The sequence below is a fragment of the Ascaphus truei genome, chromosome 11 (assembly GCF_040206685.1).
Source record: "Ascaphus truei isolate aAscTru1 chromosome 11, aAscTru1.hap1, whole genome shotgun sequence".
Lineage (NCBI taxonomy): Eukaryota > Metazoa > Chordata > Amphibia > Anura > Ascaphidae > Ascaphus > Ascaphus truei.
This window is the reverse complement of record NC_134493.1, coordinates 46,812,572-46,839,188: the sequence shown is the minus strand read 5'-3', so window position 1 is coordinate 46,839,188 and position 26,617 is coordinate 46,812,572. Positions and strand designations below refer to the sequence as shown.

The 26,617-nt window shown below is 45.2% G+C and overlaps 2 protein-coding genes across 4 annotated transcripts in view; both read right to left on the bottom strand.

Annotated features, from left to right (window-relative positions):
- Positions 1 to 1,670: 1,670 nt before the first annotated feature.
- Positions 1,671 to 7,935, bottom strand: ARL6IP1 (ARL6 interacting reticulophagy regulator 1). Its single transcript, XM_075566071.1, has 6 exons — positions 7,792 to 7,935; positions 5,475 to 5,608; positions 4,376 to 4,495; positions 3,872 to 3,989; positions 2,827 to 2,911; positions 1,671 to 2,231 (listed from the first exon to the last, which is right to left on the bottom strand). Exons 1-6 carry the CDS (start codon positions 7,825 to 7,827, stop codon positions 2,113 to 2,115), a joined length of 612 nt encoding a protein of 203 aa, XP_075422186.1. The 5' UTR covers positions 7,828 to 7,935; the 3' UTR covers positions 1,671 to 2,112.
- Positions 7,936 to 14,552: 6,617 nt separating this feature from the next.
- Positions 14,553 to 26,617, bottom strand: part of SMG1 (SMG1 nonsense mediated mRNA decay associated PI3K related kinase) — a 108,299-nt gene continuing 96,234 nt past the window's right edge. For all 3 annotated transcript variants that reach the window (XM_075566070.1, XM_075566068.1, XM_075566069.1), the window contains exons 55-63: positions 24,831 to 24,968; positions 20,932 to 21,084; positions 20,670 to 20,849; positions 19,979 to 20,206; positions 19,593 to 19,804; positions 19,401 to 19,507; positions 18,292 to 18,471; positions 17,168 to 17,274; positions 14,553 to 15,600 (exon numbers count right to left, since the gene is read on the bottom strand). In XM_075566070.1, the coding sequence (XP_075422185.1) occupies positions 15,523 to 15,600; positions 17,168 to 17,274; positions 18,292 to 18,471; positions 19,401 to 19,507; positions 19,593 to 19,804; positions 19,979 to 20,206; positions 20,670 to 20,849; positions 20,932 to 21,084; positions 24,831 to 24,968 (1,383 nt within the window). In that variant the 3' untranslated portion in view covers positions 14,553 to 15,522. The remainder of the gene's footprint in view (positions 15,601 to 17,167; positions 17,275 to 18,291; positions 18,472 to 19,400; positions 19,508 to 19,592; positions 19,805 to 19,978; positions 20,207 to 20,669; positions 20,850 to 20,931; positions 21,085 to 24,830; positions 24,969 to 26,617) is intronic.

Sequence of the window (26,617 nt, the reverse complement as noted above, 5' to 3'; positions counted from 1 at the left end):
GAAGTAGTCATGTTATGAACCGATGGGACACCATCCATTCACCATTTGTCAATGTTTCCCCTGTAGTCAGGTACGGAAAGATTTAACTGAAGGGCCTGGAGGCAATTCTGAAGTCCAGTGTCAACAAAAAGATCTAGAAAACTCTGGCAATCAATGGGATTTGCAGAATGAGTGGGTTGACTTAATTCTTGGACTATTATTTTAAGCAGCAGTCCAAACTGCTGTTTAAAACATTTATTTTTTTAAATCCCTTTAATATGTGCAACAATACAATCCACACAATAAGTAATTAGCAAAGTGCCAATCGATCCATTCTCCTGTGATCAATTGGCGACGATTCACTAAATGGCTGTCAGTGCAGCAGAAGAGGACCAAAGATGCAAAGTTCTGTGGTGAAGATCATGTGACCAGACAGTCACTAGCTACAATTGGTGCACTGCTAGAAAGAGGGCAGGGCTTAAAAAAAGGGGTGTGCCAGAGCTGGTTTCATAAGAGGAAGGGGATGCAAGTTTGCAAACAAATGCTAGAGGGGAAAAAAAAAAAATGCGTGTTACATTAAAAATGTAATTTTGTTTTTAAATGCTACAAGTATTTTCTTATAGTACAGAACTGTTTTAAAAAAAAAATAAGTAGGATATTGCTTGATCTGCTGCTTTAACATGATGGAAGTTGCTCCCTTAGGCTGCGGTCCCAGTCACTGCCACAGCACACGGCTCGGCGTGCGCTGTGCGTGTAAGCACCGCCCCTCAATGGGGAAGGGCCCAGTGCGCACCTTCCTGCAAGATTTTTTTCAACTCAGTGAAATGGAGTTGAAACCTTGCGACGGAGGCGTGGCCACGCCCCCACCGGCGGTTCACCCAATGAGGGCGAACCAGCGCGTGAGATAATGGCCACGCCCCCGCAAATCCGACCACGCCCCCTCCCGTCGCAAGCTTCCCTCTTCCCTGGAGACCGCAGATCTCTGTGACGCTGTGCACGCGCCGCCCCCCCCCCGCCGGGCACGCGTCACAGACATGACTGGGGACTTAGCCTTAGGCTGCGCTTATAGTGCACGCGACGGCGCGACAGTGCTACCAAAAATCTGGTAGTCACTGATATTTGATTTTTGGAGAGACAGTCGCCACGTGACTGCCTCTAAACCAATCGCAGCACACCTATTGCACTCTGCCCTCCCCCTTGGTGACGTCACTGGCCTTGTCACCAGTGACGTCTCAAACTTGAAATACAACTTTCACCAACGGCAATGTCATCGGTCGCGTTGTCGCCATAAACGTGGCCTTAGGCTTGTAGTGCTAGGTAATGCACTGGCACGTGCACGGCGTTGCACATGGTGCGGGCGTTCACTGCCTACATGCCAAACTGACGTGCGCGGCTAGGAAGTGTGGCCATGACATCACAGCGTTAATCCGCAATGCGATTGGCTCACTGTGTGACGTGGCACGGCAGACGCTCGGAAACACTGACTGCCGTGCACATGCGTCGGCACTTGATAAATACCTGTGTCCCTAGGACAGTTCATCATTGCCACTCGCGCCTATTACAAGCCTTAGCCATCATATTCATGCTTTGACCAGTTATGCCCGTCTATGGCATAGTCTTTAGATAGAATCCCAACTTCTGGTTTGAAAGGATAATAAAATAAAAATAAATAAATAAAAAAGACGAATGTCTAATGTCGAATATTCTATATTTTATTACATCCACTGACAGAATAGGAAAACATATTTAATTATTTTACTCAGCAAAAAAAAAGTATTACACAGACAAATGGAAATAAAGTATATTTACAAAATGGGGGACAACATTAAAAAGTGGTAACGGTACATAACAATTCTTGCATTCAAGACAAGTGTTTTCATAGATGGGATGTATCATGACTACAGCAGTTTTAAAACTTGCTCTTCAAGGAATATTGACTGTGTACACTAAATAAACATTAACAATTCCAATGCAGTCCATGTAAACAGATACAGCATTGGCAGTTATTTGGGAAACCGAATGGTAGTGTGAAAAAAGTAAATCGACGAGCCTTTCCCTCCCTCCCCCAAACACAAATGTTACACGAAATGCTCCCGTTAAAGGTTCTCATTTTGTTCTGGTGATATTACAATCTTATTCATTCTTCTTTTCCTTTTGCTTGAGGAGTTTGTTTATTTCTCGCTTTCCCATTCCGACATATTTTGTGAGAATCCCGTGTTTGTTGAGGCCAGGAAGCAATAGCAAAAAGCTCACTAAAAGCAGAAAGAAAATGTATTAATAAAACAATTTAAAGCTTTATGTTGGGATATTTGGAGAGCCGCCGTGCGTTGTGAATCATGGAGCATTTGAGGAAGAAAGCGCAAGAGGAACCCATTTCTACCCCTAAGGATCTGCATAACGAAAGTTAGATTGGTGTTTTACCGAGAAAAAGAACAGTGTATTATAATGCTACTGTATATTATACTCATCAGGGGCCACATGTATATAAACAGACAAAGTGGATTAAATGGTAATTTGTCATCAATTGGTATGTTTCAGGCAGTAAACTGCTCGGCGTTGGGCTCAATAATACACAAAAAAGGAAAATGCACGTTTTCTACATTTGTCTCAAAAACAACTTGGACTTACTTAAAAAAAACAAAAAAAAAACAGGAGGCATAAACTAATTTCTAGTGCAATATAATGTAATGTTCTGAAAGGACAACCAACCAGTTTCCAAATTGGACAGAATGGAACATACTGTATAATGCACTTGGGACATGAACAGTTCTAAAAAAACCTCCACTAAAAGGAAGTTACAATATGAAGTGGGCATTGCACTTAATATTTCCATAAAAATAAACTTACCAATAAGGTATGTAAGAAAAAGGTTATGAACCTGCTGTCCAATCCAAGCAACCACAGCAAGAAAACCAACCATTGTCATGAAATACTGGAGGAAGTAAAAGAATAGAGATCAATAAGTCACCCTTAGAAATCCCTTCTGTGTCTTGCATTCCTGCATTATCTTTTTTTAGCCTCCCTTTAATTATACAGAATTACTTTGCAATGCCACATTAATTTTACATGGTGGGAGAAAACTGGACACTATAAAACTATTTGGAACAGAAATATATTCTTTACAGGAAAATACATTGATTTCAAATATATTCAAGAACAGTGGTGCGCAATGTTTCCCGCGTGCGCCCCCCTCAACGCTCGCGACCTCCTCCCTTACCTCCTCTCCGGCGTCAAATGACCCCACGGCGTCATTTGTCGCAGCATTGCCGAAGGTAAGTCAAGTTGCAGAGGCCTCATGCGATTAATTTAAATGCCATGGGGGAGCAGCGTGGGACCTCTGCAACCACCGCACCCTCCCTGAATAATCTCCCCCCCCCCCCCCCCAGTTTGCACACCACTGTTCTAGAACACAATACACAAATTATATTATATTTATTCTAAGACTATAAATAGCTGTAAAATGTCTATTTCACTGACCATTTACAGAACACTAAAAAGGTACAGTTCCACCTAGGTGTTTATTTCTTTTTTTGTCTAGGTATGAAGCAGGGGGTCTTCAGAGCTGAACCCCAATCCTTTTCAATCCTTTTACCCCCGGAGACCCCCTGCTTCCTGAGATATATACCCCCGAAAGTCAAGCAGGTAGCAGCCCTGGCTGGGTGAAGAATATGAAGGTTTAAATGTTTCCGCGTCACGGAAGTCACCCGTCACAGCTTCCTATTGACCAGTGTCACACGGGAGCTTTAAACCTCTAAGGAAACGGCAGCACTTTCCGAGGTAAGTAACTCGAGGAGCAGGGAATCGCCAGAGCTGAAATTAATATGGTTCAGCTCTTTAAAAAAACCATGTGGAATGTAATAACCAAATCAGTTTTGATAGCAAATTGTCCTACCATTTTGGGCTTTTCTTCTTTTAGAGTAAACAGACGTTTCCACCAGCCAATAATTCGTCGACGAGTTTTCACAAGGTTGCTGCAAATCTCGTGGAATCTTTGTTGCTGTTCAGTTGTCCTAAAAACAGAGAACAAAGAGGATTTCAAATAGCTCAATGATATCAAAGGGCAGAAGGGAAGCATTGTCAAGAGGAAATATTGCTAGGACAAGGGTATTTTGAAACGCTAAAGATAATAGACGTATTATATGCAGCAAAAGAATTGGAAGCAAGGAACATTTCCAAAAAAGTCGGCCAGGTGGGAAGATTAGGCGAGTCAAAGGGTCCTTACCTGCTCTTCTATTATACCAGTCCTCAAGGGTCACCAACAGGCCAGGTATTAGGGATATCCCTGCTTCAGCACAGGTGCCCCTTGAGGGTTGGCGTTGGCCACCCCTGTATTATACAGATTATCACGGACAAAACAAATGTTCATTGTACTGAGCCAAGTTATTTCTTTACTAACCATTGGTTGGCACCAAAAATTCTGGGAGCGAGAGTGGGAACAAGGTAGTCAGCCAGGCACAGGAACATGACAAAGCAGGAGACGCCCGAGAGAACAGATGGATCCAAGTAATACACCATCCTGCATAACGGAAATTAAAGTTTGAAGTTCTGAAGCTTTGTTAATACAATCTCCACTGCCAAGTATGTTATTTTACAGTTATAAAATGTACATTCTGCATATCAACGGTGTGCAAAACTAACCCCATCAAATCTGGAGAAGCTATAAGTTACAATGGTATTCATATTTGTGCTATTTCTACATTATAGACTGAAGATGGTCCTTTAAATCCTCCAGGATTGAGGCATGTATCTTTGTTCCAATCTTTTATTCTTCAGAGACAGAAATCATAATACAGGCATACAAGTTAAGAGTGGAGAACTATAAGCATGATGGTCAACAAGAGGGAGGAAATAGGGTCCTCCTTGTTCCCTGCAAATTGGTTTACTTCTGTTTTGATGTGCTGTCTATCCCTTCAGTTCTTTTCTTCTAAGCATGATGGTATTTCATAGTTCTGTTCTCTATATGTTTAAGCAAAACCTTCATACCATTTTTCTTAATACCAACTATATGTGGCAGTTACTCCTTTCTCTCACCATCGGCCAAATTATACATATCAATTAATATTAATAGACAGCAAGAAAACATTTCCTCTTTACCAGTTATCTTTTACACACGCATGGTAGAACAATGTTTGCCTGTATTTGTATCTCCCAGACAGCCTTGTGAGATGTGTACTCATTATCAATCTGTTCTGAAAAACCTCCCTTGTTTAATATTAATGAATTGCTCCTGGTATCTAAAAAACAACAACTTTATTATCCTACAAACATGCCTAGTTTCTAAAGATGCTCTGGTCATACTGATTTAACGGTCTTAACTCCTCTCACATTCCAGACTCATGAGCTCCACTTATAGAATTTCAGCAACACTCAAAAATACTAACTGTAATGACCAGGTTTTATACAGACAAACAAAATGGAAGCTAGTTAGATAAAATTGGTTCTTGAACCACATGAGACATTTCTACATAGATGTGTTTCAGGTCACTATTGCTTACAGGAACACAAAAGAGACCACTCCCATGATAGCAGCTGGAAACCACGGCTTCTCCCAACGAAGCGCGGAATCAGCAACCAGAATCACTTCACCCCATCCTTGCAAATGTTCCTCGAGACTCGCAGTCTCTGCAGCCTGGAGAGAGAGAAAACATCCCACATCAAGTCCTCTTAAGATCTTCACATGTAAATGCTTAGAATGCCCAAGGCATATAAGCATTCAATACAAAATAATTAGATATTTTGTGTGCGTGTATACAGAAGGTATAATGTATAGACTGGAGAGGCAGGCAGTCGCTGATGAGAAATCTAATGTTATTGGAATTCCCCGTTACGGCGCCCAACGGAACGCCTCTTATGAACGGAAAGCTTTAATCAACGTTTCGGCTGTTGAATAAAGCTTAAATAATGGAGCGCCTGCCTGATCTTTGAAGTACAGTACTTGGGAAAACCACCCGCTATTCTTCATTCATTGTCCAGTGTTCTGGTATTTATATCGATATACACATGGCAAGCTCATTGACAGCACTGTGGTTAAAAGCACAATATAATGTACTTATTAAACATGTCCCAATTTCAAACAATGATTGCCATTTCAACTCTTCATTCCCATTGGGGCTTGCAGCACATTACAAAGCGAAGCACTTGATGCTCTTCTCACATGGGGTTAACAAACGTCCCATCGCAAGACATTCTACAATCCAAGCATTTGAATTCTAAATTATTAATCGGAAACCTTGTCATTTCATAAGCACTTACAGTGGAGTGACGGGAAATCAGCAGAGCTGTATCCTGGAATTGCATTAGCTATGACCTTTTTAATTACCTCAACTACATCAATATTTAACCTAATTTAAAAAACAAAAAACACTGGAATAGGATATATAGATATATACACACACACACGATAAAATATAAGATAATTACCCATAAATATTAGCCATGTTTTTAATCCAAGACCTGAAGACTGGGCATTCAGACAATGTGCCTAACTGTAGTTACTAATCAGATCATGTATGTAGTGGACCACATCCCTAACTGGTACTATCTACCAAACAGCAAGAGCCAACTGAGCAGTCAGACAAAATTCTTATTTCCCTTTCTAATAGCCAGACTAGTTTCAGCGATGTATACAGACTTTAAAGAGACTACCAAATATTTATTGTACATGATTTATAGCAATTGCTACAATCAAATCAATGCCCCATTAACATTGAAGTAATTACAAAACATTTTTCATCTCTGTATTACAGAGGGTGGCAATCGTGTGCTCTGCACAACCAATCTGCCCTTTGTAAGGAGTACTAGTTCTGCTAAATCCTCAGCATGTAACTGTATGAAGATAGCAGTGATCAGCTGATAACACCAGGCACCTCCCTTCCTGAGGCCTGGCTGATAACAGGCAAGTCATCTCCAAAATACCACAACTCACCGTTATAGTTTGGGATTCAAATGTCCACAAGTTTAAATAATGCCCAGAAAATATACGCCAATGTAAGAAAACGCCTTATTCTTCATCTACTTGCAAGTTTCAAAATAAAGAGACTCATTTGTTGGGTGAAACATCTTTAGCCTTTTAAGATTTTGCCAATTGAGGAATTGTTTCATTTGACAAATATACAGCTCTAAACGTTACACGACAGCCTTTTACCTTGAAAAAAGCACATTACACACTTATCAATTGTACTTTAACCCTGGAAGAAAACTGGATTTAGGCCACCCCAATACAAGACATTAACCTTCTTTTTATTTTTTATTTTTTTGCCATATGGTCAAACACCAGACCTGCTCATTACAATGTCCACAAGCGTCAATGCAAGGAGAAGAAAAAAAGCCCAGATTGCATTATGCAGGTGTAAAGTGATCCACCCATGTGCCCCTTCCTGCAGCCTTGCTCCCCACCACCCGTCTGTGCAAATACGGGTTAACCTGACAAGAGGAACCCAATAACTGGACAGTGAGCAGATCAACCCCCTCACTGCTGGGGCAGGTTAATGGGGCTCTGCAAAATCGTGTCAGGCCCCCTGGATAAATGACAATGGGTGTGGATTTAGAAACATCACATCAATCAATAGCTCCAGCCCTATTGGCGTATATAGTCTCCCATTGGCGTATATAGTCCGCTAGATTCCCCTAATGGTAAAATATTGGTATACAATTATATATCCCTATACAATTTCCTATATACCCTTAAATCATATACAATCCCATATATATAACTATTGTTGTATAATCCCCGATGTCCCCCCAATGTTATGTAATGCCCCACCCCAGGCATTACACCCCCAGTGCCCCCTGTATCATGCAGCCGGTGCATACCAGCTGATTAGCGCTCCTGTTGTCCCCCTCCGCCATTACTGCCGCTGTCACTCCCGGGTCTGACGGCCGCTCCTCCTCACACCGAGCTACACACTGCCCCGCCCATACCCAGCGTCCCCCGCGGCGCGAACACCCCCCCCTTCGCAGCTCCGCCCCCATACCCAGAATCCCCAGCGGCCCACTGGCTGCCTAGGAACGCAGGCGCACGAGCGCCCGGATTGGTGAAATCAAGACCCAGCGTCGCCGTGCCAGCCAATCACAACGCTCCCCCTCCCCACCTGCTCAAAAAAACATGGCAGTTAACATTTGAATTGCAAACCGTTTAACCTCTTCAGTGCTGGTGATGTCTGGATAGTGTCACCCCAGGGGGGCCTCAGGCTGTCCTGGAACAGGACATGAGGATGTGTATGAGTGTGTGGGGGGTGACATTGTCCTGAATGTCTAGTTTATAATAATACACCCAGAGGCAGGTGGCATAAATATGTCAGCTCACAGGGACAGGAGTAATTCAGTGGCAGTGGGAGGCTATTTATTAAAGGGGAGATGCAAGAGTTGAGGGGTGGTAACAATATCGTACTGGAAAGTGGTTGAACCTGGGTTCCGATCACAGCGTCGGTTAGCTAGGGACAATTCACTTAACCCATTGAGTGCCAACGGGGGTCACGGACGGGTGCCATGGGACCGGTCTGTCACGGACGAGTGAATCGAAGCAGTCACCCCCCCCCCCCCCTTCTGTCCGCCACAGTGGCGCAGGACCCAATCTCCCCTAAGAAAACAAGTATTTTATTTGGGGGACACACACATGGGGTGCCAGAACCCAGTAGCTACATCCTGGAGGACTCAAAAGAGTTACATCCATACCTTTCAAATATACCTATTAAAGTAGAAAATCTGCTTTCCTTTTTTTAAACATTTTTTTGCGTTATGGATAAAGCAGGGGGTCTCCGGTGCTAAATCACGCTAATTTCAGCTCCAAAGACGCCCTGCTCCCCAAGATACCCTATTTTCTCGATTCTAAGACGCACCTTTTTTCACGTCTGAAATCAGGGGGTGTCTTAAAATTGATCATTTAAAAAAAAAAAAAAAAAGTGCCTACAGTACTAACCCCCCCCCCCCTTTCACTTACCATGTTTAAGGAGTTCCCATGTCAGCGGAGGACGAAGCGGGCGACGGCAGAAGAGGTCCCACGTCTGCAGATGGTTGAAGATGCACAGCGGGCCGGAGTGCGGCGGCAGGACAGGTCCCAAGTCTGCAGGTGTATGAAGATAAGACAGCGGGCGTGCGTGCGGTGGCGGCAGGAGATCATAATAGCTGCAGAGCGGAATAGGGGAACGGCTGGGGAGGTGCACACTAACACCGGAAGTTGACCGGTGTCTGACTTCCGGTTACAGCGTGCTCTTCCCCAGTCGTTCCCCTATGCCGCTCTGCTCCTGCTCAGCTCTCTCGCTATTATGATCTCCTGCCGCCATCGCACGCCCCCTGTCTTATCTTCATTCACCTGCAGACTTGGGACCTGTCCTGCCGCCGCCGCCGCCGCACACTGTCCATCTAAAAAAAAAAAAAAAAAAAACGCCAGCAAGAACTGCTGCTTTAAATTAAATATTCCTAACACATAGGATATACCTAATATAGGTTGATTGTACCTTAAATGGCATACATGAAATCATTTAATGTACATGTGTTGGAGTTCCAACTAAAAGCGCTCAGCACTGTAATACTCCTCCTGTCACTTGTACTGTGAGAGACTGCTATCATTTAATGAGTGTGACTGTCACTTGATGATGAACCATGCTTTTATTTCTCTTCTCTAAAAACATTCTGTAAGAACTGACTGAATGAGTAAGGGTGTCACTTGGGGGTGTGTGATTGGGTTATATGATGGTGACTCATATGATACCATATATTATATTTGACTCATTAAGGCAGCGGTGCGCAAACTGTGGGGCGCGACCCCCAGGGGGGGCGCGACACTGCCGACGGGGGGCGCGGGGTTTACAGAGGCCCCGCGCGCTTCCCGAAGGCACTTAAATGAAGTGCCGGGGGAGCTGCAGGGCCTCTGTAAACCTAACTTACCGTGGCTCCGGCGGCTTCCTCCCTGCGGCGCCATGGCAACGCGGTGTCAAAATGACGCTGCGAGGTCGTGACGTCACGTTGCTATGGCAACGTGACGTCATTACGCCGGAGCGCGGGTAAGTTGGGGTTGGGGGGGGGCGCGGGAGCGAGGGGACAGCCGTCAGGGGGGCACAGGGAAAAAAGTTTGCGCCCCCCTGCATTAAGGGACACTAAGTAATGCCGCGCCTCCCGGGCATTATGCCCTGCCTCCACCGCAATAGGCCATGCCTCCCAGTTATTAGGCCACGCCTCCCAGGAATTAGGTCACGCCTCCCAGACATTAGGCCACAATAGGCCACACCTCTGCCATAATAGGCCACACATCCTAGACATAAGTCCATGCCTCCCAGGTATTAGGGCCAATATATATATAATGTATAAATAAATAATAATGATAAATTATACAATAGAATAAAAATAAAATTTATAAATTATTTAACTTTTAAGCCAATTCTGCTTGTCAGTAGCTTTCAATTCTTTAACTTATTTTTTTTTATACTATATTTTTATATTGTATTATAAATAAATAAATAATACATGTATAATTGATAAATTATACCATATCATACAGGAATCAAACCCAGGTGTTGCGTGTTCTCGCGATACCCAGATCCTAGTCTCCCACGTCACCGCACCTCAGAATGTTTCCCAATGAAACTCACTGAATGTACAGTACTACTACGGAGCTTCAACTGGCAACCAGATTGCAAGTCGCGTGTCTCTCCCACTGCCGCGCAGCCTCACCATTTGTTAGGCTTCTTTGCTGCGAACAACGAGACTCCTGAAACGGCCCGCGGACGCGCGTCATTCGTCTCGATTTATTGAATTATTCAATAGTCCCGATTCAACGTTATTTACTCGTATTTTAGAGTTTCGTGAAAAAACGAAAACCCAAAAACGAAACACCTAGGTTTGCGAGTTTTTTTTAGGCGACCCACCATCTGGGAAACGCTGGTGTAGAGGTAAGAGGCAAGGCATTGGTATCAGTATATGGAAACTTCTGAGTTCGATACCTGCATGTGTATTATACAAAATGTATTAATGTTCAATTCCCACATGGTGTGTATGTGTCTGTTACTCAATAAAGCATTGAATGTTAAAAAAAAACACAAAAAAAAGACGCTGAGGAGAGCAGAGAGATCTAGGGGTTCTGAGATCAAGAGATCAAGCCCATCAGGGGTTGAGTTGTATTTTGTTTGTCCAATAACACATTATAGAGCTGTAAACACACTGCAAGTAATAAGGACATAATGTACATTAGTTTTGTATCCTTGCATTTCATCTCACAATGTACCATGGGGGTGGTGCTTTATAACGAACATAGTACATAACTCAGCGTTAACGCCTGTCTCCAGATGTATGATAACAGAATCTGGGCGCCTAACACGCAGTTTGAATTTATTCTCTCATACACCAATGGTACACCTCTTGGGCCCTCCTGCTCTGCCAATGGAAGTCATCCCTTCCCACTCAGCCACACCTTACCCCTCGCCTGCTATTTTCCACTCCTCCTGCCTCCACTGGCTGGTTGATGAGTTTGTCTCCCTCCCATCCCCTTCTACACCCGAAACGCCCACGCAATTCCGTGCGTGCACTATATTACAAATCGGTGGCTCTGTGAACCAGGTATTCAGTGTTGTGTTTATATCAACGTTTGCCTGTGGGCCCGCTCCCAACGTGGGATGGTGGGGAAGCACCATGTCGAGCCTGTGCCCGCCAACCCCGCTTCTCTAGCGCCGTGGCGAGCCCACCTCACGTCTGGCGGGCAAGGAAGCAGCACCCACCCGGTCAAGGTCACTCACTCACCCAACTCGCCCACCCAGTCACTCTCACTCACCCAGTCACTCAGTCCCATAGTGGGCACGACCGTGACTGCGCTGCAGAGTGACAGAGCGGTCGCCGGTAGTCAAAGGATTTTGACTTTTTCGGCTATCGCCAGGTGACGTCATACTGATCCCTGGGCTCCTTTCTGTCATAGTGAACTGTGCTGAAGCAGGGATATCCTTAAAGCTTTACCTGTTGGTGGCCCTTGAGGACTGCAGTTTGCCACCCCATGGCTAACTAAACTAGCTGATCTTCTGTTCTATAACCAGGCCTGGTAATTTTTCTTTTTTCCCTGGGTACCCAGTGATTTTTTTTTTTAGGAGCTGGCCCATCACTATTGTGATATAGATAGCTCAGACAGGGCACTCACTACTGGTCAATAAATTATATACATGAGAGCAGGGGCGATTTGTGTCCTGCGTAGTTGAGCGCGCAGGGGGGCATGCCTGTGACGTCACGTGAGCGATTCGCCCTCATTAGCTGAACCGTGCACGTGACCAGGGCAAGTGTGACAAATTCAAAAGTATTTGTCTCGCCAAGCAGCTGAGCACAGAGCGCTCATGGTCACGCACCCTGGTCAAACACATTGTTGTAATGTGTTTGATTGCGCTGAGCACGAGCGTGCATGCGCGCTCACTCTTGGCCGGGACGAGCCCTTATGGTGTCGAAGGCCACGGCCATGCTAGGAGTGTGCGTGCAATTGCGTTTGAGGCGCAATGAAACACACGCACCCCGAGATCCGGGAGCTGTGTCCCCGCAGCTCTTCCGGTGAGAGGAGAGGGAGGGGGGCTGGTCCGGTAACGGGTGGTGGGAGTGAGAGTGCCGCATTCTCCGCAGCTCCGCGAAGACCCGCCCACCGCCAGGAGAAAGCCCAGCCATTTACCACTACACAAGCGCAATCGGCGATGACGGACGCTCAGAGGTGGAGGAAGAGACTATCGGTGGCCAAGCAGATGTTTAAATGTTAAAAGATAATAATTTTTCATGTATTAAATTAGAATAAGCTTGTGTCCCTTCTGCTGCTAAATGTTCTCTGATCTGGCTCCTTTGGGAACCCAGTTGACGAGTCCTGTATTACAGTAATGTATAATGGAAATAAAAGAAAGTACCAGTCAATAGGAATTCTTTCATTTTATTTAAACAATTAAGAATATTTTTTCATAGACCTTTGTATTCTTGACAGCAGAAATGTAATAATACAGGTGCCTTTGTGAAGTGCATTCATTTCAACATCTTATAAGAAATGGGTGTAATGCAGCCTTTCCCGACAATTTTCACATCTCGCATAAGAATCGGCATTGCTAGGCGTAAAAGTGGACAACGTGTGATTCCTTCACATTACTTTCCAACGTACAAAATCTTACCAACACTGTACTGTGTAGCAATGTCTGCTTATGAATACACAAAACAGGCATGCATTACTCCGCATTTAAATACTCTTAGCCAGCCAATCAGAATAAATAGACTGTCATTCTTACACAAATTGAAAATACTCTTGCTGCAATATTATAATTTGTCTGAATTATACACTACTGTATGTACCAATACTTGAAACTGGAAAAAAGTTATCATGGATTCCTAAATGTAAGTTTAAGGGTAAGCACAGGCACTCTTGCCTTCTGAAACATTGCTGGTATATGAACAATTAAACTGCTTTTCTTACGGCATCTGCTGGTTGAATCAAAATATTATTTCCCTATCATACAGAATGTGTGCTCTTGGTGATACCCAACACAAGGCTATTTAATCATTTAGGTTGGTGAGCGGTTGTTCGACCTTGTGGAGGGATGCTCAAAATTTATCCTCAGGGGCCACTATCCACATCAGGTTTTATGACAAATACATTTGCAAACGAAAATCTTAGTGTTTATATGAATAAGAATTTGTATTGCCAAAAAAAACAAAAAAACACAAACTGGTCTGGGTCAAAACATGAAGGTCTTCAGAATCTCTGAATTCAAGTGTTTCAAATAAGGTTGTACAACAGGAAAGCACAACCGCATACCTCAAAAAGAGCAGACAAATGAAAATAGCAAACCCCATCTTTATTGTTGGAAAGGCCTGTAATGCATTGCTTTGTAATTCACATATATGCAATGCACTTCAAAACCAGCCAAGAAATTAAAAGGCAACAAGGAAAAAGGTTCTGTTGCCCAGTCTATTTGAGGGTACAGAATTAATTGAAAATGAACTGCAGTTTAGGAAAACCTGAACCAGTGTTAAAACCACAAAAAAAAAAAAAAAACCACAACTGAATTGTACATAAACTGGAGCTGCTGCAATGGATGAACACTACTTTGCACAGCTATATTAATACAACCAACAAACGCAATGGATGGTTGGCATTTATTCTGACTTTATGTGTACCAGAAAATGTGTTAAAACACAATGTGTGGAGAGGCATTAAATCACAGGTGGAAAATGATCTTCTATTCAAAACGTGAATTAAAAACCATTTCACTCTACCTCCACCAAAACATCACTTTATTGTTTATCTGTCAGCAACAATGTAAAACTCCACTAGTTAGTCTAGGCTGGTTAAAGAAAAAAAACAAACAAAAAAAAGGGTAAACATTACATTGGGTTAGCTACTCCATACGAAAATAAAAATACAGCAATCACAGTGAAATTAGATTTTTGGGACATGTGGACTAAGAAATAAATGTACACGAGATCTATGGGCGTGTACGAAAACTACAATCTTTGCTAGGCTCTATTACAGGGGTAGCCAACTCCAGTCCTCAAGGCCTACTAACAGGTCAGGTTTTCAGGATATCCCTGCTTCAGCACAGGTGGTGGTCTTCGACAGCCACCTGTGCTGAAGCAGGGATATCCTGAAAAACTGACCTGTTGGTGGCCCTTGAGGACTGGAGTTGGCCACCCCTTTTCAATTACTTTAAATGCACCGTGACAATTCTTTGAGAAACTGTACACGCCTGGGTTACAGAAAATGGCAACCAAACAAGACCACTTTTTGCTTGCATTGGATCACATAACTTTTTAGGCAATCTTCGAATGCTCCAAGGTTTTGGGTGTGTTTTGATAGAACCACCAAACAGAAACAAAAGCGGCTAGTTTGACTACAGTGGTGAAGTACAAGAATTGAAATAAAAGCAAGTATTCCTAAACTACAAGAATTTAGGGGGGGGGGGGAAAAAAAAAAAATGGGAAAAAAGGCTTTTTCTTCTTCTCAGAAGTCCACCCAACTTTATATTTCTGTTCTTTGGCTGCTTGTTTTCAGCTCATTTCAAAGGCCGTACTGGATCTCCTAGCCTTTTCTGTACTTGCTGTCAACACAACTGACACTGTTGCCAAGCAACAAGAGTAACCCAAAAACCTGAAAGCGTCTTCACTGCGAATCCTTGATGGCCCCAGCATCCCCCCCACCCACCCCTCTCTCCGAACAGGGTTTAGCACGTTCTGATTGGTTGACAGGGTCACATGGAAGAGAGTTCCAGATCACACTGTGGACTGTAGGATATCAATTTCTTTCTGCAGCCATCTCTCTCCGATGCTTTAGCAGTTCTTCCGTAGCAGAAAGACAATCGTGTTATCCAGACAGTGAGCTTTTACTCTGTGCCCCGGGGATTGCGGACCATTGGTGTTTAGAATTTCTCTGGGTGCAGCTTTCCTGTGGGATTCCCTTCCCACTGCACCAGGATTTCCTAGGTTACCTCAGATTAAGCCCCAGTATGCATCACCACCGGCCTTGGCGCGGCTGTGGATGCCTGAGGCTGTGTTGATTCTGGTGGATGTCTGACCTCGCGGAACCAGGCTGGTCTGCCGTCTTCTTGTTCACACCCAAGCTGTCCAACCTTCATACAGCTGAGCCAAGTTATCTAGATTCGTGGCCTCCTTAATCACAAAGTCCACCTAAAAAAACAGGCAGAGAAATGAGAAGGCCAATCAAGAATCTGAGCCCTTTATTATGGGACATCATTTCCCATCAACAATAAACCCTCATTTATGTATTCGGGCCATTGTAATTGAAAGGGTTTTCCCCCCAATCCTATTTAATATGGTAAGAGGTAACATGCAGATAATATATTCACTTCACCTGTATTGAAGCTAATGCATTGAAAACAATCACCAAATTGTCACTGCATTGAATAGAGGTCTATATTGGAGATTCACTAACTGTCGATGTGGGGTATTGTACCGCGATCCTGGATTAACGGACATTCAAGTCAATAGAAGTAAACGTGGCATTGCAGTGCAATACCACCCCACATCTGCAACTGATGAATCCAGGAATAAGAGCTTGCAGTCTGATCAACAGTAAGTGAATGTAACACAGAAATTATAATCTTGCTTAACAATTACTTCCCGCAAAATCACCCTTCTAAAGAAAACAAAACAGTGTTTCATAAAAACAAATAACCATCAAGTAGATTTAAAGTTCTGTTGATAGGATTTTACATATCTGAGACACAGAAAAAGAAAAGATTCTTGTGTCGTGTGAATGAGCTTAATAAAACACTTGCCAATATCATACTCCAAAATACTCCAAAGTCACTCACTTAAGCGATCCATTGTCAGACCAATTACCATACCGCCGCCTGACCCCAACCCCCCCGCCGACCAACCACGCAAGCTCTCAATGCACCTAACCCAGTGGTGCGCAAACTGGAGGGCGCAAGATTATTTAGGGGGGGCATGCGGCGACACCTGGTGTGCGCGGGCCGGCAGACGCTGTGCGCGGCTGAACAAGCTCATGCTCCGGGCTGGCTGCTTCTCTCTCTGCTTGCTGCGGGGCCTTCACTGCACACAGACAGCCCCTCCTCCTCCTGTCTGTTTTCCCACCCAATTTTGCAGCAGCACACGGGGGACTGGAGCATGCTTAGTACTTACCCAACCCCCCGCTTGCAAAATTATGCAGCACACCCAGTACTCATGCTTGGTGAGTTGGTGATGTCACCGCTCTCAGTGGCAGCGTGGACGCAGCCAAATTTTGCAAGCGCGAGCTGTTGAAATATGTAAGTATTTACATTGTATTCCATGTGATTTTGATTACATCAAGAGGGGGGGGGGGGGGCGAGAAACTTCATGCATGAAAAGGGGGCCTCGGCATAAAAAGTTAGCTCACCCCTGACCTAACCCATAGCCTGACCAAAATGTTCCCATCCCTGCCCATCACAAAGACATCTTAACAATTACGCTATACCCAACATTGTGGGGTGCCCTTGAAAAGGGCGCTCTATAAAAGTTGTTATAAATATGTACAACAAAGGACAAAAACAATACCTCGTTTAAGCTGCACAAAATGGCAACAAAGTCAACAATTACCTACCCATTTGTTTGTTTTTACAAAAAAAAAACAAGATGTGATTCTAGCCTCATTATTGGATTTCAATGTAGATCGGTATATTCAATATATAATGCAGGCATCTTCAGTAAAGAAGACTTCACATTTTAAAACGTATTTGCCTGAAAAAATTACCTGCTCGGCAACAGACATCCTTCTGCTGGCATCCACATCTCTGCCCTCCAACTTGGCCTTGACTCTCTTCCACACACTGACTGCATAGGAATTTCTTTCTTGCACAGCTTAATTGAAATATACATCCAGATTAATACACAAAGAGAAAGTAGATACTGTACAAGTAAACGTAACCCTTCCATTGCTGGAAGGGGGCAAGCAGTGCGTTGTGCAAGTCCCTTATGGCGGTGTAAAGGTTAAAGGGATATTGAATGGCCGTCCCACCAACTCATCAGGGAGGATTGTGCTGGGGGCACAATGCAACCGGACAGTCGAAATGGTTAAATAAAACCATAATCCGATATAATGGTAAGTAAAATTCAGTGCAGCCTTGGGGATGCTTGCGCAAAGAATTTAGTTATTCTGAACTTGCCCTTACAAGTAACTCCAAAACCCGCACAGAAAACAAGTCTATTTTATAACGAGCTCAATGCGCCCCATTGCATCTAAGACTGGGATTGATACTATGTTGTGTCCCTAGGGATACGGGTTTTTGTCCTTTACACAATAGTGCAGGGGTTCTCAACTCCAGCCCTAGGAACCCAACTCCCAACAGGTCAGGTTGTAAGGATATACCCAGCTTCAGCACAGGTGGGTCAATAAATCCCTGCTTCAGCACAGGTGGCTCAATGAGAGACGCAGCCGAAGAGCCACCTGTGCTGAAGCTGTGATATCCTGAAAAACCTGACCTGTTGGGCATATTGAGGACTGGAGTTCAGAACACTATTTCTGGACCTACTCATGGTACATATTCATACAGAGCATTGAGTAGCCTGGATCCTTGATGCATGTTTGTTCATAGTGTAAAAGCCTTGGGGGAAAAATAATTAAAAAATAAAAATGATAATTCTTTATTTTTTTTTTAAATTTAAAATGAGTTGAAACACACACACACACACACACACACACACACACACACACACACACACACACACACACACACACACACACACACACACACACACACACACACTAAAGATTATCACTTGTGAGCACAGTCTTAGACAGGTCTGTAACCCTGCCTTTCACCATTATCCCCGAGCATACAGTGCCCCCACTGCAGCAAGGGATTCCGAGTTATTTACCTTTGCCAGTTTTAGGATCACGCACTGCCTTTTTTGGACTGCAAGCAACACTCTTGCCAGGTCCTGGAACGGTGCTTGGTGGGGTGTCTGCGGATGTTACCAGATTTTTGTGAACGGGCTTTTTTGTATTCTGAGACATGCCCTCTGGCTCGGGTTTCTGACCTGTGTTGCTGCGCACAGCTTTAGAGATTAGAGGAGAAAGCACATAAAGAGGCAAGATGTGTAACAAAGGTAAAAAAATAATAAGTCAACAGCTTTATACGTCACTTGTTGGGGAAAGCAGGTTAAAGTAATGGGGCTGTGCTTGATATAATTGATATGGAAACATGTTAATCTTTGGGGCAGAACTCAGGGTTTTAATATATAAATATCTATACTATCTGTATTAGGGGTGTCAAACATAAGGTGTCCGGCCCGTAGAGCAGGACCGGGGTGCAGCAGCTTAATCAGCTCATTGTGCCGGGAGATAGGGGCAAGGTGTCGCCTGTGCTGCTACCCCACGCCACTGCAGCAAGGGTAGAGTGGGGAGGGGGGGGAGGAGGAGTAAGGGAGGGGCAGTAAGAGATGGGGAAGTAAGAGAGGATGGAGGGGGGAGAAGTAAGATGGGAGGGTGGCGTAAGAGAGGGGGCAAGGGGATTGAGAGGGGGAGGGAGGGGAGGAGTACGTGAGTAAGAGGGGGGGGTAAGAGGGAGGAAGAGAGAAAAAGGGGGAACATGTAGAGAAGCGTGGGAGGGAGAAGAGGAGCAGCATGTGGGGGGGAGGGAGAAGAGGAGCAGCATGTGGGGGGGGAGGGAGAAGAGGAGCAGCATGTGGGGGGGGAGGGAGAAGAGGAGCAGCATGTGGGGGGGGGAGCGAGAAGAGGAGCAGCATGTGAGGGGGGGGGGGGGGCCAGAAGAGGAGCAGCATGTGTGGGGGGAGCGAGAAGAGGGGGAGGGTGGGGGGGCGGCAGAAGAGAAGCGGTTCCACTAGATGAGACCTGCAAAACATCACAGGCTCTTAGTGGATTTAAACACAGTGGTTTATAAAGTGGTAAAATAGCTGTAAAAAAAATAGTATTGCTTGTACAAAATTATATACATTTAAACCAGATCCGGCGCTGAAGAAATTACCTGCAGCGAAGCTGGGCAGATACGTAGCCAAAGTACTCTGACTTGAACATTCATTTGCTGCGTCCGTTACCAAGGGTGATGCAAAACCCACCAGGTTGTTATAAATACTAGGAGAGAGAGATTGGCAGATGTTGTAGGATGTGTATCTTTTGAAGTCAGCAACAATGCTGAGTAGCTATAAACGTGCCTTACCTCTGACTCTGCTTTTTGAGCTCTTTCAGGGTTGGGATGATTTCCTGCAGCATTTCTATGTGCTCCTGGCTGCGTACCTGTCCTAGGGCCTGAACCAGCGTAAACAGGACGGTCTGGATGTTATCCTGCCACGATTTGTACTCGCCCAAAAATTGCCTAACACTGTTCTCATAGGGCACATCTTCACAGTCTGCCAGGGCTGCTTCTTCATCCTTAAAAGTGAAAGCATTATAGATTTAAATAAGTTAAACATAAACCTCATGCCTATATCAAGCATGTGGACAGGAATAGAGCAATTATAGTTTAGATAACACAATACAAAAAAACAATGGTTAAAAGTTGTGCACAGAAAGATCTGTACGAGTCAATAGTACTGTAAATGTGACCTTTGCCATGGCTTTCAGTAGATGTTTGACATCTCCAAGTTGCCTGTTGTGACCAGTGAGCACAGTCTTGATGCAGTCGACCAGGTTTTGTACGGTTTCACACACTGCTTCAATCTGCTGCTCCTTCTCGCCCTGCAAAGTTCTGTGGCTTGACATATCGTGGCTCAGCTGTTTGTGGGCAGAAACTAGCCACTCAGGACTTCCGATGGCAGTTTCACCAGTGGGTCCCTGCAACAAAACATTAGTTACCAAGTGATAAATGAGTTACCAAGTTAAAATAGCTTTGTAAGAATGCTAACTTAACAATGCCACTTTTATGAGCACCTGCTGCTTGCTCTGAACCGTGGCTCTTATCTGCCTTACAATCAACTCTTATTGCTCTTCTATGAAACAGAAAAAGCAACAAATTGATGAGGTTACAGAATCTTGCGTTTATCATTCGGCCACTTTTGAAATTTCACGCCTGCGATATTTCTCTAACTTACTTGGCAAACGCTTAGGTCTGGGTTATTTTAAATTAGAAAGGTTCTCAAAATTTTCTAAAAATAGTCCCATCTAAACATAAGTCCCGCCACGCGAGCACAACCATTTTAGGGAAATTCTTGCTATAAGAATTCACAAACAATACTAGAGGTACATGCCACTCTCTCTACAATGCATAACAAGTCTTGCATATATATTTTACACTGACCACTCTTTTCAGTAGTCGCAGCTCAAGTTCAGACACTGAGCTGTTGAACTGCGAGGCAAAAGAACACATTTGCTGACATCGCTTGATCACTTCAAACAAGCCGGCATCCAGGTTCAGAGTTTCTGCAGTTCGGGTGCGCAGGCTTTCAAAATGTATAATGGTGCTGCAAAGGAAAGTGACCTGAAAGAGCAAAAGTTAGGTTAGGAATCCAAGGCCATGAACTGCACATTCTGCAATATAATAAAACACACGTTGCTTGTACCCGGTTTGCTCTTTGGTTTTCCTTTAGTACAAGATTCCTTCTCTCTGTGATGGTTGCCTCAAAATCTTGAAGGACTGGTGCCAGGGCAGGGTTTGCCCCTCCTGCCCACTTCAGACGTTGCTCAATGCTGGCTTCCAGTGCAGCTAGTTTTTCCTTCATACAAATGAATAAAGACTTGTTGCAGCAGAAAACAATATAGGAATCAACATAAAATGGTATGCATAGGATAAATCCGAAAGGTGTGATCATGCAAATTGCAAGGATTGTATCTTAATGCAACCGTCCCCCCACACTTGGTCCTAAGCTGAAATCAGGGGGCTCCAGAAGTAAAAACTAACCCCGGTTAAAAAAAGATTGAAATCTTGTGTCTTAGACCAGGGCTGTTCAACTAGCGTTGCCCTTGGATTCTCTGCTCCTGCTAATTTCACACTTGTTGCTTAGTGCAGCTTTTCAAACTGAATCGTACGTTCAGGCAACGAAAACAAAATGCATGGTACGGATGTTATAAAAGCTTGCAAAATGTTAAAATGGGTCTTTCAGGGTATCTAAAAGTATATTACAATAAGCTTGTGGCTCTTCTGCACCTGAATGTTTTAAGATCTGGCCCCTTGAGAGTCTAATGCCCCAGGTCACAGAATCACGAGAAAGGGAAGCTCAACAATTGGGGCAAGTAGATAATAAGAATGTATAGAAAAGTAGATAATATAATTATTAAATAGCGTAGGCATAATTGCTCCAAAATATAACAGGGTAAGACTCACTGTAACAAAAAACAAAGGAGATAGAGAGTGATCAACTGAAACCTTGCTAATTAACAAAAAATTCCATACGATAATTATAAGTGGGTGCAAACTGTGAACTGAAAGTGAATCAGAAAAATGGGGGACACAAAGTGATTGTGTCCCAAGGAAAATTCACTTAAATGCACACCGCTCTATTAAAATTTAACCTTTATTATTTTATTTTACTTAAAACATATATTACCGAGTGTTCATGTCATTGTAATAAAAAGATATTCAACAAATTAAACAGAGCAGTGACAATCCCTAATGTATATATTACCACTCATGTACATAATTAGCAATGAGATGGTGGGGATAGAAACTGCAGATCAGCAGGGTGGATATAACCACCAATATCAGCAGTTGAACACAGTCAATGGGGGAGAGCCAAATGGATCAAATATCAACTCCCAAGATTAACACTATAAACACATACTAATGTGTAGTCCAGTATTAACCAGAGGCAATGCTAAGGTATCATCCTGTTAATCAAATTATTTTAGCATTAGCCGCACCTCGCTGTGTGTAGATAAGTATGTTAATACATATATATATTCTCCTGATAGAATACCACAGCATGCTTCTGGTTAATACTGGACTACACATTAGTATGTGTTTATAGTGTTAATCTTGGGAGTTGATATTTGATCCATTTGGCTCTCCCCCATTGACTGTGTTCAACTGCTGATATTGGTGGTTATATCCACCCTGCTGATCTGCAGTTTCTATCCCCACCATCTCATTGCTAATTATATACAGGCAGTCCTCAGTTATCCGACACAATGCGTTACTCAAAATGGCGTCGGATAGTGAAACGTTGTAAAGCGAAACAGGTTTTCCCATAGGAACACTGTTTAAATGAAAGGTTCCGCTCCTGAAGGCATTTTTAACACTAAAATACACCAAATATTTTACGCAGGCAATAAGATATGCAGCACACACACAAATGATATAGTGTATATACTGGATTATATATATATATATTATATATATATATATATATATCTCTCTAGCTGAGAGACCCGGCGTTGCCCGGGAGTACAATTTCTCCCACTCCCCCTGTCTGTTTCTCCGCTCCCCCCTCTCTGTTTGTGTTCCCCCCCCCTGCGCAGCTCCGTTCCCCCCCCCCTACAGTGTTCTACACACACACACAGTCCCCCCCCCCCACACACACACACACACACACAGTCCCCCCCCCACACACACACACACACACACACACACACACAGTGTCCCCCCCACACACACACACACACAGTGTCCCCCCCACACACACACACACACAGTGTCCCCCCCACACACACACACTGTCCGACCCCCCACACACTGTCCCTTCCCACACACACACACACACACACACACACACACACACACACACACACACACACACACACACACACACACACACAAAGCCCCCTCCCCTCTGCCAGGACTCACAGCACCGCTCCTCTCTCCCGCGCTCCTCCGATTGTTGCGCGCCGAGCCCTTCTCTGCTCTCCCTCCTCCCGTCCGGGGAGCGCTGCATATGCGCCCCCTCTCTGCACCTGTGAGCGCGGGAAGCTTGCAGCAGGGAAGGTGCGAGGCCTGTCCGGCTGAGGGGGGAGAGTGACGGCCACCAGGAGGGGGGAAGGTGAGCTGTGGTCCGGCTGACGGGGGAGAGTGACGGCCAACGGAGGGTGGGGGGGGGGGGGTGTGATGTTGGTCAGAGGCGCACGCGGTCACGATGTGAGGAGAGTGTGCGTGTGTGTCCCTTCTCCCTGCCTGGCTCCTGGAGATGAGTAGCGGGCGTGCGGAGTGCAGACGGACATGAGGTGATCTTGTAGTGTTGATGGTGACATGTTTTTAATGCGGACATTTTGAGTAGGTGAAGGCGGGAAGGGAGTGTTGATGGTGCGGGAAGGCGGACATTTTGTGAAGGGTGTAAATTTTTGAAGCAGACGTGTGTGTGTGTGTGTGTGTGTGTGTGTGTGTGTGTGTGCGGGCCGAGGGGGAAGGGAGTGGCAGTTGGGTGACGTCAGACCCACCAATCTGATTGGCCTGAGGCTGAGGACCAATCAGATTCACCGCAGATAGCACTAACCTTTCGATTTTATATATTAAGATATAACATAATAAATAATATATTATATTGTATAATATAATATTATATAATATAATATAATATTATATGTATGCTCTTACGACGCTTTGCAACGTTGTGTATGTGTGTATATATATATATATACACAAACAACGTTGCAAAGCGTCGTAACAGCGTTGGTTAAGCCGTTTTGGCGTTGTAAAAATGAACATAGGTATGCATTGCATAGCGTTCGATAAGCCATTCGTTGTAAAATGAAGCGTTGTAAAACGAGGACTGCCTGTACATGAGTGGTAATATATACATTAGGGATTGTCACTGCTCTGTTTAATTTGTTTAATATCTTTTTATTACAATTACATGAACACTCTGTAATATATGTTTTAAGTAAAATAATAAAGGTTACATTTGAATAGAGAGGTGTGCATTTAAGTGAATTTTCCTTGGGATACAATCACTTTGTGTCCCCCATTTTTCCAAGACTCCCTGTATCTGAATAAAACCTCTGTGGCTGTAAGGATACATAGCTACTAATGGCTGCCTAAATCAACCCAAATATAAATGTAGTGGGATAAAGGCAATTGGCTGAATACACAGGAGGCTAAATAAGCTCAGTTATCCTCTTTCTATACCCTTTGGAGAACTGGCCCAAGAGCCCTGTCCTAGACCTTAAATAAAAATTTCCGGTACCCAATGAAGGTTTATGCCAGGGGTGGCAAACTCCAGTCCTCAAGGACCACCAACAGGTCAGGTTTTAAGGATATCCCAGCTTCAGCACAGGTAGCTCAATCAGTGGCTCAGGGAACGACTGAGCCACTGATTGAGCTACCTGTGCTGAAGCAGGGATATCCCCAATACCTGGCCTGTTGGGGGCCCTTGAGGACTGGAGTTGGCCAACCCTGGCATCAACCCCATGGCTGATACCAGGGGACTCTAGAACATAAATGTTTCCAATCAATAAGCCAATCAAAGAGTCAAACAAGCATCCAACATCCTCTCAGACACGAATAGTTTAATAAAAAATAAATAAAACATACCTGAACTGTTGCAATAGAAGAGTCGATTTGGCTTAGAGTATGGAGTTTCTTTTTCATGCTGGTTAAAATGGCAGATCGAGGTGGAGGAGTAACCGACAGCGCTTGGGGTCGAGTGATCAACAAGTCCTCATGTTGCCACTTTGAAAAACAAACAACTGGATATTGAAACGTTGCCTACTTTATGCATGCAAGTTCTGTACATTATACTAAATTAAGCATCTGTCGCAAACACAGCAACTGCATACCCTCCAACAGAACTCAAGAGACTGCATACCCTCCAACAGAACTCAAGAGACTGCATACCCTCCAACAGAACTCAAGAGACTGCATACCCTCCAACAGAACTCAAGAGACTGCATACCCTCCAACAGAACTCAAGAGACTGCATACCCTCCAACAGAACTCAAGAGACTGCATACCCTCCAACAGAACTCAAGAGACTGCATACCCTCCAACAGAACTCAAGAGACTGCATACCCTCCAACAGAACTCAAGAGACTGCATACCCTCCAACAGAACTCAAGAGACTGCACAACTATTTCCCACAGCAGTGATTGTATAAACGTCACCCTATCATGGGCGTCCGCAGGGGGGGCAAGGGGGGGCGCTTGCCCCCCCCTGGATCCTCGCAGTCGCAGCATTAATTTAATAAAATATGCTGAGGGAGGAAGAGGCAGCTGAGCCGCGGCCCGGGATTGGATGGGAGGCGGGGCTAGCTGCAGCAGTCACGCAGGGGTGGGGGCCGCCACGTGCTCTCCCGCGCTGACCGCTGTAACTCCCCATCCGGACCGGCACCCAGACTCTCCCTCTGGCCCTGCTCCCTCCTGCACCCCGGCAGACGGCAGTGTGGCCGCATTATCGCATAAGGTAGGGAGTGGGACACGTGGGACCAGGGAGAGATGGCATGGAGATGCGGGGGAGAGACTGAGATTGGGGGGGCAATTTGGCAAAGAAGCTTGGGGGGGGGGGCGAGGGAGATTGGGGGTGGGGGGAGGTTGGGGGGGCAAAGAAGCTTGGGGGGGGGCGAGGGAGATTGAGAGATGGGAGATGCAGGGGGGGGTGAGATGGGAGATGCATGGGGGGGAGAGATGGGAGATGCAGGGGGGGGGAGAGATGGGAGATGCAGAGGGGGGGAGAGATGGGAGATGCAGGGGGGGGGAGAGATGGGGAGATGCAGGGGGGGGGAGAGATGGGGAGATGCAGGGGGGGAGAGATGGGAGATGCAGGGGGGGAGAGATGGGAGATGCTGGGGGGGAGAGATGGGAGATGCAGGGGGGGGGGGCCGGGGGGAGAGATGGGAGATGCAGGGGGGGAGAGATGGGAGATGCAGGGGGGGAGAGATGGGAGATGCAGGGGGGGGGGGAGAGATGGGAGATGCAGAGGGGGGGGACAGATGGGAGATGCAGAGGGGGGGGGGGAGAGATGGGAGATGCAGAGGGGGGGGAGAGATGGGAGATGCAGAGGGGGGGGGAGAGATGGGAGATGCAGGGGGGGGAGAGATGTGAGATGCAGGGAGGGAGAGATGTGAGATGACGGGGGGAGAGAGATGTGAGATGCAGGGGGGGGAGAGATGGGAGATGACGGGGGGAGAGAGATGGGAGATGCAGAGGGGGGGGGGAGAGATGTGAGATGCAGGGGGGGAGAGATGTGAGATGCAGAGGGGGGAGAGATGTGAGATGCAGGGGGGGGGGAGAGATGTGAGATGCAGGGGGGGGGGGGAGAGATGGGAGATGCAGGGGGGGGAGAGATGGGAGATGACGGGGGGGGAGAGATGGGAGATGACGGGG